Below are 15,652 nucleotides of genomic sequence, written 5' to 3'. Positions count from 1 at the left end.
ACTCCTGAAGTGCCTTAATATTTAATGATACTCCCCTGGATCTCTGATACGCATTCTGATAGGATAGGCGTGGAAACTTATTGAAAACATGCCTGCAAATTTTATTTGATATGCTTTTTCTGGTATGAACTTCATCTACACTTTTTTATTTCATGCAAAGCACATGGAAGACCGTTTTGCCGGTACAATAGGAAAATGTAACCTAGGTGGTCCTTCAAATGTGAGAAAAAACAGCAAATAAATCGTTATTTAATACTTTATAAAACAGTTTAAGATACTGATGCGTATATGACTGGTTGATCACTTTTGTAAGAAACTCTGAAATAAAGCGAGTACGATGGATCGTACGAGTCTAGGAAATTCCTTAGGAAGGAGTAATTTGACGTCTCCTAAAAAACGAATGTCCATAGTGCAATCTTTAAAGAAAAATAATTCGTAAGTTTGTTACCTGTCGTGTTTTAATTATGTGAAATTATGTCTCAAAAGTACTGTCCTTTTTATTTTTACAGAGCTTTAAGTGTGTCAGGACGCTCAAATCAGTCTGTACAAATAATATGTAAGACACAGAACCACGTAGTGGAAAGTTTTGGATCATCTCTACCTGTTCTTGTTACGGAAGCTCTGACATATGTAGATAAAAATACAGCTGCTAGTGTCAATATCTCTGCAGATGGATGGGCTTGGCTTGTGTGTGGTCGTAGACTGCTTATATGGCAATGTAAAACTACAATTCATGATCCAAAACAGAAAAGGATTTTTAAAAGTCAATGTAGAGAATTATTGCTGCCTCAGAGTGATTTAGCTCATAAAGCAGACTGCATAGCTGTTTGGTTACCTCCAGGCCACCAGGTTAAAAAACATCAGTGATTTGTTTTAATATATATTTTTTTATAGTTACATATGTAGATACGTTATCTAATGTGTATAGGTGCCCAGTTGTATGGCTGTTTCACCTGAGGGTATTGTACGCTTTTGGACCAGCATTGCTCATGAAGGTTCTTCTGTTGAAACAAGTGCAGAACTGGCTGGACAAGAAGTGAATTGTCTTACTTATGTACCTGGTCACGGTTGTATTTTAGTAACAACTACATGTACAATAGCTCTGTTACAACCACAGTTTGCTAGTGGAAAAAGTAGTATTTCTTGTCAAGTTCTTAGAACAAGCCAAGGATGGCTAGGAGGTATAGGACGTAGAATGACTTCCCTTATTTTTGGAGCTGTGCCTCATTCTCCTGTTACAGAAACAGTAAGTACTAGTATTGAATTTCCTTCTCATATTTTTAAATTCTTACATGACAGAAAATGGAATTGAAAAGTATTTATTTTCAAATTCTAGAAATTGGTAAAAGTAACTTGTTCAACATTGGGAGATAGAGGGTCAAGAGTTCTCATTTTAGCTGGCTCATCTTTACAGTGTTGGTCTTTTCCTCATAATGAGCAAGAAAAAATGGAATTTGATGAAGATATTGGGCATATTGTTTTACAAGCATTTCAAAGAAAGTTTTGGGTATGTGCTTGAAATTTTATTCATGTACGAAAGGAATTTATTTTATTTAGGTCAATGAAAAATATGATTTTAGGAAAATAATGTGTGTAATCCACAAAATGTAAATACATGGTTGGTTGACATACAACCTTGTGATGAAGGAATAGTACTTTTAATGGCAGCATATCATGCTGATGTATCACCTCTAATTATTAGTGCACTTGGTAGTATCATATTAGAATTATCTCTTAATTTATTATACTTTTTAGTATACTAAAGAATTTAATTATATTATAGGTTTAATAAGTTTATCTTCTACAACGTTAGCAAATACATTCAAATGGTTTATACCAATTGAATATAAATGTGTGTTCTATAACGAGTATGTTGAATTGAATTTAGTTTCTTACCGTTTTATATTATGTGGTGGGGAAGCTATTGTATACGATAAAGATGATATATTTGTTGTAAACTGTAAGTTTTATTTGGTTATTACTAATTTAATTTATCACTAATATTGTTGGATCTTAAGAATAATATTTTTACAGGCACATCCGAACATGAAAAACAGGAAATGATAACTTTACCTCAAGGTAGAGATCGTATTCTTGGCGGTGCTTTATGTTCAGGAACTCCTGTTTTATTCACTAAGAATTTTGGATTGATTTCTATCATACCAACGGATTTTGCATCTCAGGATTTTAATACGTTTGTTTTTTCTTTATACATTGATTTATTTTATTTACTCATAAATGACTGTCATACAAATTTTAGTAATATATATTTTTATTAATAATATATTCATGTATAGGAGTTACGTCGATACTAACGTAAGCACAGATTACAGTTATCGTCCTAGTCTGGCATTGCAAAATTTTACTAGTCTCGTAACTAATGAAGAAGTTCAAGACATGTTTTATAGTTCCGATGCCGCCACACAGTTGCGTGCTGCATTTCTTCTAAGTTTACGTCAAAATAAGGTTCGTTTTTTCAAGCAATTTACCTTTCTTAAAAAATCATGTTTAAAAAAATTGTTCTATTTCAGACCCAATGTGAAGAAATTTTATCGCAACTATTTCCTTTACAAGAAGAGCCAGTTATGGATATAGATGCTAGCCTTGATACCCTAATTTTGAAAGTTGCTAAGGATTTAATAGATGACTATCCTGCAAATGATCCACGTTGGTCCAATCACAGAGACTTGTGTAATTAAATTATCTTCTTCTACATTTAAATTGAACACTTTTGTATATGTTTGAATAATTGTACATTATCGTGCAGCCATAACGATAAACGCGGTTACATCTATGCAAATACCTCACCAGTTGGAAGGAAAACAGAAAGCATTAAGTTTATTCGTAGAATTTTTAAAGGAACATAATTTATGGAACAGAGTAAGTCACTCTCTCATGTAAATATACCATAAAAATATGTAATATTAACATGTTATTTTCTGTTTAGTTTTGTGCTGTTACATATAGAGGAGTAATTATGTCGACGCCACACGTTCTTGCAGAGTATGCAGAAAAAGTAGTTGCTGCGTTAACTATATATAATCTGCAAAATAGGTATTCACAGATAATTTGTTGCGTACATATATTTTCATTATGCTTTAGTAATTGAACTATATCTTTTTTAATTATCACAAGATACCCAGATATGATAGACACCATAATAGAACAGACGTTAAGCCCTGAATCATATGTATCTGAGGAATTAACAGCGCGCGATGTATTTTATCGCGAAGTAAGCACAGTACATCGTTTTCTCCTGACTTTAGTCAATAATACATGCGAAGTAACTCAATCTGAAAGACCTATTCAACAAGTAGCACATTATATTATGCAAGCAAATGCTATATTATTGGTAAGTAGAATATAAGTAGTAATAAATTTAAGGAACAGTAAATAAAGTTTTAATTGATGATCTAGGGTGTACTAAATGAGGTGGTAAAATATAGACAACAGAATGCTGAACAATTCGTTCCCACGAGATGCTCGAATGGAATAACAGAATATCTTCCATGGACAGCAGCAATGGGCAAACATGGCTTAAGAAATTGTTTAACTACGATGGTATAACTTTTTTTCATAGTAACTTTACAGGTCGGTAAAGGAAGAAGTATAATTTAATTTTCTATTACAGTATAATTTAACTCTTAAACACGGAATAACTGGTACTAACGATTCACAAGTGAGAAACGAATTATGCGAGCAATTAATCAGTTTTATAGACTTAATATTGGATGGTAAGAAATGCCATTTAGAAAGTGTTCGTGGTACAGAGAAATTTGAGATATTATTAAAGCAATATGAAACAGATCGAATGAACCTGATCCAACCTCTCAGTAAGTACTTCTAATTAATAATAAATCATCTTCAAATAAGAAAAAATATATGTGTGAAATAATTTGCAGTAAAGGAAGAACAATATGATAGCGCTGCCATGTTAGCCGAAAAGTATTGTGATTTTGCATCCCTTATACAAATATGTGAATTAACTAATAATAAAAATCGATTAGATGGATATATAGAGAAATTTGCGGATCAAGATTTTGTAGGATTTTTATTTTCATGGTAAGTAAACCTTCTAATTCTTTTGGAAAAAGCTATTTGAATTATACTGAATTCTAGGTACGTAAAGGATGGCCGACAGGGCCAATTAGTAGAAAAATGCACACATGGTGGTACTGTTGAATTAACAGAGAAATTAGCAGAACATCCTTCATTATCGTGGGTGCAAGCTGCGCTTACAGATAATTTAACAGTTGCTGCTTATACCCTGCGTTCTTTAGCAATGCAAGAAAGTGAATTAGTTACTCGAAAAAAGGTGAAATAGATTAAATACGAATTTTATTTGTTTCATTCCTTTATACTTATTAATAAATTGTTAACCCTTTTTTGTAGTCCATGCTGTCTTTGGCAAAGTTGGCCCTTCTTGCTTCGGATGATGTTGACGGAAAGGTGAAAAGCGATGTCAAGGAAATAAATAGCGAATTGGCGCTCGTAGCTTATCAGGAAGATTTACCTGCACAAGTACTTATGACGTATGGCTACGACATAGAAAAATTACGAGTTTTTACGCCCACAGAATTAATCACGGTATTTATTTTTTCCTTATAAGTATACATGCTTTGCAAAATGCTTTGTATAATTATAATGTAACTATGATGCAGTTATACACGTCTGAAGATAATGTTATTGCGAATGAGTATGACTTTAAAAAAGCACTCGATCTACTTGAATATGTGAAACAAGACAAAGAATCTTTGAAGTTGCGAATCTGGGCGCGAGCCGCGAAGCGAGATCAATGGGACAATATAGGAAAGAATCCTGAGCAACAAGTACAAGAAACAATATTCTTTAAATTAATGGATCTTGCACACTTTATGGGTACGTTTTTGATAAACAGAAATAAGAGATTATCAATATTATATAAAATATTAAATTATAAAAGAAGCATTTTTATCGTACAGGTGGCGACGTGAATGAGTTTCTTCCACCAGTGGATGCATTATTAGTAGAGCCTGAATTAGGAAGTCTTGCTGCATCGAGTAGTTTCCAGTTTTTGATAAAGTTTGTGTACGAGTATGCATATCGCAACTATTAATCTAGCAAACTAATTGTAAGTAAGACAAGAATTTGTATTTTTTTATCTAATAAAACACTACCGTATATTTAACTCGTTTAGTAGCAGATTATATCTAATTTTATAGTCAATAAATAAAGGTAAAATATTTTAATTGTTTTATCCAATTTAATAGTTCTGTTTGTAGCATAAAAAAGTTATACAAGTATTTATCAAAATTAAAAAATTATTTTTTCACTTGTTTTGCGTTTATTCTATATACAATTCACACAAATATTAGTAATGAAAATAAAAGAGAAAATTAGTGGAAATAACATTGTATTCTTACTTGCTGAACTTCCGTAATGTAAATCTGATATTCTTGTGATAAATCGTACCTGGTCTGGTGTTTTACACTCAATTTCTGAAATGAAAAGTAACTTCAAAAAAATATATAAATCATAAAAGCGTCTTAGTATAAGCAACATTTACCTGCACATTTGTTCAAGGAACTTATATTTTGTATACGAATATATGTATGAGAGCAAGTTGGAGTGTCAGGACATACAAAATTATCGGATAAAATGATTTCTTTATGACCAACTAATTCGGTACAATTATAGTTTTGTCTTTCATTAGGTTTAGTTTGTGTCCATAAACATATTTTCATTGCACCATAGCCAAAACTATGAATCTAAAGAATCAACAGTGTAATAAGAATGATTTATTGTACTAGAATTATAAAAAAATTCAGTATTCAAGGTACACACCGTGGTTACCATTTTTTTGATATTTCGCTTCCAATGCGAGTGTAATCTGTATGTAACATATTTTGAAGGACTTACATAATCTTCAAACTGAGGAGTGAAATATTTAAAATTGCTTGTCTCCAGCGATATTGGAGGCCGTAATATTCGTGGTACTAAAAGTTAACATATAAAACGTTTTTAAATATTCTTATTTAAGAAACTACTAAACATGTTGCAATTAATACGAAAGTAGTAAAAACATACTTGTCGAAAGATATTGAGTAATGGCATCTATATTAGAATTGCTTATTAAATGATCTTCGTCTGATATAATAAATGATTTAAACAAATTCGAATTATATGGTGATGTATAATACACAAAGTAAACATCTGTAAATAGAAAGGAATTTTATCACTATTAACTACTTATAAAAACTTCATGATTTTTACCTGGATGATGGTACTTCATCTTTTGCAATAAAGTTATTGATGATTCTTTATCATCAATAGACATGTAACTTAATGGAATTAATAATACAACTACTTTCCCTAGGCTTCCAATTATATTATGTTTTTCATTGTTTTCCCAAGTTTCATTTAAATAGACAAATATTGTCTCCAACACTCTAGTATAGTTTAGTTTTGTAGGCCCTAAAAAAAGATGTAGGTTTAAGTATTTCAATAGAAGCTATAGATGCCTTATTATGAGGAAACTTACATGAAATATTTGTGAAATTGTTTAGTGTTTGGAATGCAAGTGATGGACTATTTGTAACATTTAACAACCAGTCTCCTGAAGTACCATGTATTATTCCCATTTTCGAACCATACATAGATATATCCAAATCCTGTATCAGGACCCTAATAAAGTGTATTTCAAAAAAAAAAGGTAAAACTAGTTGGTAAAAAATTGTATTCCTAGATACTGTAACTTACGCTAAAAAGTCTATTGTATATTCTATAGACCATGCACCATCAAATACAATCAATGCCTCTACTTGAGGTTGATTTATATGTTGGTAACAAGGTAATTCAGGAAACAGATACTTCTCTGCATAGCTATAAAATTTCTCAACAGTATTGTCGACCATTCGTTGCAGCGCTTCGGGAGATATGTATGCAATACTTTTGCGATAGGCTAACAGCTGAGCTATTGCATACGTCTGTTACAAGCAGTATTGATAGATTAAAATAGTAAAAATTTTACTTTTCGTTTACATCATAACGAACCTGTTCCTTTAATATGGTTTTCGGCACAGCGTGAAGAAAACTTTGTGCTCGATTACAAGCTTTAATATTTGTATTGAAAGCAACACCTTCAAACGAGTAATACATATCTAAAATTTGGCTAAGTCGAAGACTATAGAAACTTTGAATCCAAGTCTGCAAATTACTTGCAATAATCATACCTAAAATGTTTCATAAATAATATATATAATTATTTTGTTTGTCATTCGATCGTATTCACCATCAATGCCGCCTATCAACTCAGCTCGAGTGGCATCGAAATTCTCATTTGTACTTGTAAGATAATACATAGTTGGTCGTATTGTACTGTTCCAAAATCCTGTTGCTCCAAGACTTATATTAGATCCTAATACAGGTCCTTGGTAGGCTACTACTTCTGCTAAATCACCTGATTAAATAATATTTTTAAATAACAATATTGCATAATAAAAACATAAGTACTAATTGCACGTTATACCTGCAACTGTAGCCAACCATATGTTATCCAATTTTACATTTGAAATCTGGAGAGTATGAAACCACATAAATGGTTCTTGAAGCATTTGAGTTTTAGGTACAACAAAGTCAATTTCTTCTTCATTGTATTTTGGATTTTGTGTAGTTGCAACATTTGCACCTGGTAAAGAAGTAGATATGTAATGAATAGTATAAAAGTGCACTGCAATATTTTATATTAATTCTTTACTTGAGGAGGATTCGACTAAATCAGCAATTAATTGATTCACAGCAACATTTTGATGCTGAAGAGATGCAGCTATAGCCCCTATGATTGCTCCAGGGGTAATAGTACCATATGGTGTTAAAATTACTCCTTGTTGCCTTGGACAGTCCCATTGGTCAGCAAACATAATTTTACCTATGTAATTAACATTGTGTCTTTAATATTGCATACGACCGTCTTCTTCAATAAATTACCTCTTATTCTTTCAGTTTGATCAATTCGATTACATGATTTATTTTCAGTATGTATGTAATCATCTTTTATAATTGTATTTGAAATAGTCTGATGAAGTATACAGCGTTCTACTTGCGTGAGTATATGAACTGGTAGAGCATTTGCATTGCCTGAAATAATTTCCTCTATCAATCTGTGTTTTGTACGTTGTGATCCAGTCCCACTGAATGGGATCACATTGTCAGTGGCTTTTATATTCTTTTGATATTCAACACCATCAAATTTGAATCTATAGTTTATACAAAATAATTGTCATCTACAGTAATAAAGTAAGGTAATATTAAACTATAAATATGGCTATTATATTTAGGAACCTATGTAATAACGATGTCGCCATTATTCTTATATCTGTTGTGGAATATGAATGTTTTTCCAACTTTTGTATGATGTCCACTACTATATGTAAATTCAATGGAAGTTGAGGATTTAATGTTGCATTGTTTTTATAACATTCTCTGAGCCATTCTGGTATAGCAACTTGTGCTTGTGACCATATTGATTGTAATCCTACAAAACAGAGACAAAAAATGTATTAATTACCTTTTTAGTATGTTATTGCTATTTTATTATATTATAAGTTTAGTACTAATCATTTTTTAATCAATTTACAGGAAGTTTCCTGGCTCCATATTTTATATTCTAGTTTATAACTTACCACAAAGCATTAACAATAATATGATTCTATTAATAGCCATGTTTTATTTATTTTCAATTATGTTTCATACCAGCTATTAGAAATCCATGACACATGTTATTGGAAATTAAACACTAATGTCATATTTCTGGTATCTTCTTAAATATCTGTTATGACTCACAGGTAGGTATGAAAAAAGATTATGTCTTCTACTAAACCTGATAAGATAATCTTTACTCAAAAGAATTAAGTATTATTAAATCAATCTGTGACTGATTTTATTTTGTTATTACTGATTAAATATTGTTTTAAATATTGATTTAAACTTAATGTATTTGAAAAATTGATACTATTTAAAAAAAAATATTTTTTCTTATGCAGGGTAGTTTGTTAACACCTTACATAAAAGAATTAGTATAAAGTTAATAAATAAGAGTTTAATATAATATTTATTTTCAGGTATTTCAACTATTTTACGAATTCTGAAAATACTTCCTTCAACAAACACACCTATGAGTGGGGACTTGTGCTATATCATATTATCTTATCACTTTAGTGATGATAGGTTTTGCTATATCTCTGAAAAGGTGTGGTGTTGTACTTTATTGTATGAGACCAAAGGGATATCATTCAGTCTGCATTAAACGTGTGTAAAAAGTAATTATTCCATATATTTTACAGTGTTTCAAGTATTATTATTTATAATAATACATGAATTGTGTTTATTCTCTACATTATACTATCATCTATTAATATTTTTCCATATTTTATCCAGATCTAATGAAATGGCAAAGTTCTTCTATTTCTTCATTTTTACTATATTAGGTGAGTATTTTATCAAACTCTTAAGTTACTATCTTCTTGTAAGATTACTATAATTAGATTAAAAATTTTGGTTTTATTTCTCTTTAGCTGTACACGGGCAAGAAAATGCCGTTCGCAATCTTTCCCCATCTCTTCGAGAATGTTATGAAAACAAATATTTATTGCAAAGGGATAACAGACTACCACATACTTTAAATACATTTCTTGCAATACTCCGTAAAATTGAAAATACACCGGGCCTTAATATGGATTTAAGAAGTCTATCTGTGGCGCTTTTACATCGGTAACATATTTTAAAAGAGCAGTGCTTCTATCGAAACTAATTATCTTATTGAAGTAACATGGAATGTACTCTTTAATTTACAGTTTTCGCCAAGATGGAATTGTACCAAATCCTACTGTTGTCATACAAGATGGAGTAACACCTTATGCACCAAATTCTTACCAATTCTTTCGACAAGCTCAAACTCTTCGTTTGATACCAGGGAATGCTATTTCATTTCCTAACAATAGTATCACAGATGTTGAAAGGGTACATAAAAACTTTAGACCTTCATCAAACCATGCAGGCCTTTACCTAATATTTAATTATTTTTTACAGTGTACCTTACACTTCATGTTATCAAATAGCATTGAAATCTTTCAAAGAGGAGACGAAGCAAAAGTGTGCCGAGTCGCGGGTGCATACAGATATAGAAGAAGCAATAAGAATGACGATAAAATGACTGACGATACTACGATCAGTGATGTGGAAACTTTATCATCCGGTGAAATGTAAGTAAAACCAGTAATGACACAAGATTGCGAAGATAAAAAAGAACTAAGATACGTTTGTATTATTTTTATATAGAAAGACAATGACTAACCATAAAGATGGAAGTACTCGAGTCACGGTTGATCCAAATTCATTCTATCCGGAATTACCACTTAATCATCCAGATATTGCGAGATTGCTTGCATTACCACCTCGTAGTAAATGTCCTGTGGAGAATGGTGTGATAAAGACTCCGTATGTTACATATTCATTAAATTATACACAAATTATATGCAATAAGTTATATCATACTTAAGTATTTTCTTATAGATGGGGTGCAGTATCTCCTGGTTTAGTTCTTGCTGGAATAGCTTCTGCAATGCAACCTGAAACCGTCAGACTTCAAGACCTACAGCCAGACACATTACAATTTAATTATTCAAACTTACCAGAAATGCCTTTGGATAATAAGTGGATCTCCACTTTAGCTGGTAATATTATTTTAACTTCTCTTAAAATATCCATGATTGATGAATTACTTTGTGCAATGTACATATCGTTCATTATAGGTGATTTAGCAGAGGTGGCTTTAATACAAGGTCCTACAGGAGAGAAGCTTAGCGTCGGTGTAACGGGCAATTGGAATTCTACTACTTTACCACGATGGTATTTCTTGAATTCCAATGACAAGCTAGAAATGACGACTGCAGAAATTAGAGGCGGTTTGGATGGCTTAATATTGGCAAATGAAATCAGCAAATGGTACACCAAAATGCCCAGCTTGAAACTCTCACAGATTTTTGATATGTACTACAGCCCACGAGGACTTTTTGATTCTCCAATTAAAGCATGTAATCGCAGAACATTATTCACATCTGTTGCTCCAAACGAAACGATGACTGCACAGGTGATATATCTGAGTATTTGCGTGAACTTTTTTATTGATTCCAAGTATGATTTCCTCTATATTACATGTGCATCTTCCTCATAGGCATATGCTGCTGCTTTACTATTAAATCCCGATCTAACTAAAGCAACACTTGAGATGGCAGCAATAGAGAAATTCACAGTTCAAGCGGTAAATGAATTAGTAACATACATACGTAAGTATTCGTTCTTAAATATGATACAATACTTGTATGCTTCTAGAGACAAATGTATGCAAAAATTTTATTTACTTATTTTATAGCTACATCGATGAACAGTGACCTTTCATGCTCGAATACAGATATGTTAAATGATTTCAATAATGTATCTGTCGATTTAACAATTATTTTGGATACAAATTGGGCCTTCACTGCTATACAACCGATTCTTGCGTAAGTTTCGAAACGTTTAACATGAAAATTTATTCATGAAAGTGTATATTAAATTATGCAAAACATTTCTTCTAGAAATTTATTGGAAAGCATAGAAGTAAATCAGTACAATAGCAATTTCACGCTAATAAATGGTCGTGATGGTACTCCAATGATTAACAGTAGTTTCAGTATTTTGGAATTCTATGCTTATAATTCGTCACATTATGAAAACAGTAGGTATCAGAACGAAATATTACAATGAATGATAAGCTAAGGCGTGGTCGAATTACTATAAAAAATATTTTGCAGTTACTAAAGGTTTTGATTTACCTTTGTCACTCGATAAATTGATGTCGCGCCAGGCAAATAAATTGAATAATGAACGTAATCAAGGCGTTGGGGGTGCAAGATCTGACGTCGTTTTAATTATTCCATACATTTCACCTCTCTCTGAATCTAATAAAGAATACTGTTTACATGTTATATCACAAATGCGAGAGCAAATTCCAGGTAATAGTGCAAACTATATTCTTCCCTATAATATTTGAATATCATTAATAAAAATAACATAAATAGAAACTAATATACATATGTCATAATTTGGTTTCAGATACAGAAATATTGATCATGACATATGGATCCAAAGACACGTGGTCCAATTTGGTCCGGGATTCTACAAAAGATTTGTTTTCGATTGGTATCGGTGATACAAAAGGCGCTTTACAACCGATTACTGGTTTAGTTTCAAGAATAAAACAGGGTAAATAATGTTAATTTTAAGTTCTACTCATAAATTGAACGGATATTAATGTTAAAATATTATTACAGTTCCAAAGCGTTTGATTAACACACAATGTGGAGCAGATTACATTGCAACTGGACCTTCAAATTCATATAGTGATTACATAGTACCAAATGGTGTTAATTTCTATAAATTACATCCTAATTACTTCTACAAGTCTGAAGGTGTTGCAACGATAAAGGTAAAAAACATTTCTCCTTTATATAGGTATGTATAATATATGGAATATTATTTATGCAGTATGAAATAATTTCTTTAGATTGGAGGCTCTGGTTCAGATAGTCTAATTGTATGTTCATCGCGGGATCCACTCTATATTAATGCAACGAAAAGTACATCTGAAGAGTGTAGATCTATAACTGGAGACACACATAGCATTACAATTTCTTGTGCTGATGCTGCTTTTATTCATGAGTGTCCACCACTTTATATATCAGTGTCTGCTAATAGCACAAGTGATTCGACTCAGTGCACTGGTATGAAGATATGACATGGAAATATAAAAATAGTTCAATTTTTTGATACATTTACTGAACTATGCATTTTTTTCAGATCCTGGTTGCAGATTTCCTCGTATGATCAAATTCACAATATCCTACGAAGATTTATTATGCACAAGTGGTGCAAGTACAATTGCATTTAATTCTCTCATTTTATTTGTACTCTTAGGTTTTTCCAAAATATTAAATTTCATATGAATTGGTTCATAAATTTTAGAGTAAATTGCAAATTATAATTATTAGAGTTTTATATAGAATGTGTTCGACCTTTATGTAATAACATATATGTAGATTCAATTCTAATAGTAGATGTGTATACTATTTATGCATTAAGCTATGTAAACAAATCGATTTATACAGGATTTTTATAAATAATATATTAACACATTTCAATTAACAGTATTTATAAATTTAAACAAAAGGTTTACAGAGAGTAACTGTATGATCTATACCACAGCTAACCTTTTTCACTTGACCTCCGATAGTTACCTATAATATTGTTATATTCATTTAAGTTACAACTTTCTAATTATAAGTAGAATGAACTTACCTTCAGTGGAAAGAATTGGTCTTTGAAATGATTTAATCCCAGAGATCCAAACTTATTACAACCCCACATATATAAATCACCCACATTAGTCAAAGCTGCAAGCTGACTCATTCCACAAAATATTTTAACCACCTGAAAACAAATATGTAATTAATCCCTTTTGTATAAATAAAAAGAAATTTCTACTTACTTTGGTGTTTTTTTCATATGCATTTTTTCCAAACAGGACAGATGGAATTAAGGTGGGCTGTGGAACTCTTTTAACCTCAGGACCAAAACCGAGGATACCATAGCCCCATACATAAACTTCACCTGTATCTTATTCAAAAGCACAAATATATTATATAGTATAATATAAAAGCAATAATTTAATACAAAAAGCTTTTTGTATAAATACATACTATTCAAAATCATACAGAAACAACCACCACTTGCAATGTCAGTAATGTGACCAAACTGTTGTAGTGTAGTTATTTCTGTGGCAATATTTACTTGCTGAGTCTCATCCTTGATAGGTAATTGTCCATATTCCGAATTGCCCCAGCCAAACACTTTTCCTTTATCTACAACATAAATATTGGTCAACAGACTATGCAATACACTATCATTAACTAAATTATAAGCAAAACAATATTATATAATTTATTATAGTATCAATACATGAATATTGCAGATACCGCTGAGTGCTAATACACAATCTGCAACACAGGCAACTTTTATGATGTGCTGTCCAGCCAAGTCTCCTTTGACCAAACTTGGTCTGTATTCATTTCGATAATGTGCCAAACCAGTTTGTCCATCTGCTCCCCAGCCAAAAGTATAGACTTCACCAGATTCTGTCAAGAGTATGCTATCATATAGCGATAAGGAAAGATATTCAATTGTTACAACAAACTATTTCTCATGCATTAGAAAGTCTCATACCTGTGATCTTGGCCAGCCGTTACAGCTTTAATTTTTGTACCCTTGATATTAGCTATATGATGGACAACTCTACTGCTACTATAATCCTCATTTGTTATTATAGGTCTACCACATTGCCCATATGAATTGTTTCCTAATGTAAATAAACCTTCACTAGTTAATACTAATAAATGTGCCCTTCCAGCTGCTATATCTATGACTTCAGTTGAAGACTCCTTAAGTGGTAAAGGAATAGGTCTTGGTTCAGTTATTATGGCATCAGAGAACTTTTTGTCTAAGTCATTAAAACCTATAAATATAATTGTAATTAAAATATAATGTCTCACATTAAAGGATACCTTTAAATTTTTATTTTTACCTAATTGAGAGTCAGTGTTTATTCCACTTCCATAAAGGATATCTTTGTCATTAGATCGTACTGCAAAAGCAGTAAAACCATAGCCACATGCAATATCTGTTACATTGTGTCTTTCCCCAAAAGGTAATCGTTTTGGTATTGGAATATATGCAAAACCCTTTTCGTGCAAACTTCCTTTCATCATACCAAGTGCACCATGTTCTGCCATACCCCAAACATACACTCTGTAATCTCTTTGTTTGCTCACTGGGTATTGAAATACTGCAAAAGCATAAATGAATTTACACATTCAATTCTCATAAAGATTATACTTTTATGATTGTTAAGCAAATCGTTAGAAATCGTAGTGTTTCTGAGATACTGATAGTGATTCAATTACAGTTGATTCAATCCGCTTATGTCTAAAACGTGGCTTACATCACTTTAATGTCTATGTAACTCCCATTTTTGATCTTTTTACCTGGTAAAGTATCCGAAACTTTCTGTTTATTCTCCCCTTTGTTTAATCGTACATTTTTACTTCGTTTTCGTACGCTACTCTTCAAACACGTTTTTATCATATTCATCATGGTTATTATTTGTTTCTTATTATCGAAATGGTAAACGAAATTATAAAATTTATAGTTTCAATTTAATTTTACCAATTCACAATTCAATAAATCATATACAGTATAAAAAGTATCCAAAATTTCAATCGTTTTACCCGTTTTGATTATTTCGTGATTTTCAAACCCTCTTTTTAACGAGCCTAAAGGCTTCTTTTTATGTATAATATCGTTACTCCGCAGAAACTATACCTCGAGGCGGGAAATATGAATAACAAGCGATAAGATGACTCCATGACTAACATTCGAAATTCATTTCATACGAAAACGTTCTATGCCGAAAGAAACATCCAATGCCACATAATGAAATAAAAATTTGAACGTCTGTTACATTACCTGCAATTATTTATCCTCTTTCGAAAAAATATCTTAAATACATTGGACGAAATTTTTA

The 15,652-nt window shown here is 31.5% G+C and overlaps 4 protein-coding genes across 4 annotated transcripts; 2 read left to right on the top strand and 2 right to left on the bottom strand.

The window, feature by feature from the left end:
* Window positions 1–281: 281 nt before the first annotated feature.
* On the top strand, window positions 282–5,162 carry Nup133 (nuclear pore complex protein Nup133). The gene is made up of 19 exons (XM_076386891.1): window positions 282–435; window positions 510–849; window positions 929–1,246; window positions 1,337–1,507; window positions 1,581–1,710; window positions 1,784–1,960; window positions 2,035–2,194; window positions 2,298–2,466; window positions 2,532–2,691; window positions 2,768–2,880; window positions 2,948–3,054; window positions 3,136–3,352; window positions 3,418–3,561; window positions 3,632–3,833; window positions 3,903–4,062; window positions 4,120–4,315; window positions 4,393–4,587; window positions 4,662–4,878; window positions 4,962–5,162. Exons 1-19 carry the CDS (start codon window positions 338–340, stop codon window positions 5,093–5,095), a joined length of 3,408 nt encoding a protein of 1,135 aa, XP_076243006.1. The 5' UTR covers window positions 282–337; the 3' UTR covers window positions 5,096–5,162.
* Window positions 5,159–10,797, bottom strand: LOC143184564 (uncharacterized). The gene is made up of 16 exons (XM_076386892.1): window positions 10,668–10,797; window positions 10,531–10,604; window positions 10,331–10,445; window positions 8,320–8,512; window positions 7,966–8,234; window positions 7,736–7,906; window positions 7,508–7,666; window positions 7,271–7,438; window positions 7,033–7,211; window positions 6,739–6,965; window positions 6,521–6,663; window positions 6,253–6,453; window positions 6,067–6,192; window positions 5,824–5,975; window positions 5,546–5,747; window positions 5,159–5,477 (listed from the first exon to the last, which is right to left on the bottom strand). The coding sequence occupies exons 4-16, from the start codon at window positions 8,340–8,342 to the stop codon at window positions 5,329–5,331; spliced, it is 2,169 nt and encodes a 722-aa protein (XP_076243007.1). The 5' UTR covers window positions 8,343–8,512; window positions 10,331–10,445; window positions 10,531–10,604; window positions 10,668–10,797; the 3' UTR covers window positions 5,159–5,328.
* LOC143185138 (uncharacterized) lies at window positions 9,117–13,019 on the top strand. Its single transcript, XM_076387874.1, has 16 exons — window positions 9,117–9,296; window positions 9,415–9,464; window positions 9,552–9,747; window positions 9,831–9,996; window positions 10,066–10,238; window positions 10,315–10,473; window positions 10,549–10,709; window positions 10,788–11,125; window positions 11,210–11,321; window positions 11,408–11,537; window positions 11,613–11,752; window positions 11,829–12,029; window positions 12,130–12,279; window positions 12,348–12,502; window positions 12,581–12,797; window positions 12,874–13,019. The coding sequence occupies exons 2-16, from the start codon at window positions 9,425–9,427 to the stop codon at window positions 13,017–13,019; spliced, it is 2,484 nt and encodes an 827-aa protein (XP_076243989.1). The 5' UTR covers window positions 9,117–9,296; window positions 9,415–9,424.
* On the bottom strand, window positions 11,558–15,378 carry LOC143184565 (RCC1-like G exchanging factor-like protein). The gene is made up of 8 exons (XM_076386893.1): window positions 15,114–15,378; window positions 14,654–14,914; window positions 14,296–14,584; window positions 14,049–14,221; window positions 13,773–13,934; window positions 13,562–13,689; window positions 13,372–13,503; window positions 11,558–13,310 (listed from the first exon to the last, which is right to left on the bottom strand). Exons 1-8 carry the CDS (start codon window positions 15,220–15,222, stop codon window positions 13,233–13,235), a joined length of 1,332 nt encoding a protein of 443 aa, XP_076243008.1. The 5' UTR covers window positions 15,223–15,378; the 3' UTR covers window positions 11,558–13,232.
* Window positions 15,379–15,652: the final 274 nt, after the last annotated feature.

This window comes from Calliopsis andreniformis, chromosome 10 (assembly GCF_051401765.1).
Source record: "Calliopsis andreniformis isolate RMS-2024a chromosome 10, iyCalAndr_principal, whole genome shotgun sequence".
NCBI lineage: Eukaryota > Metazoa > Arthropoda > Insecta > Hymenoptera > Andrenidae > Calliopsis > Calliopsis andreniformis.
The sequence above is the reverse complement of the archived record's forward strand: the minus strand, read 5'-3'. Positions and strand labels throughout refer to the sequence as shown.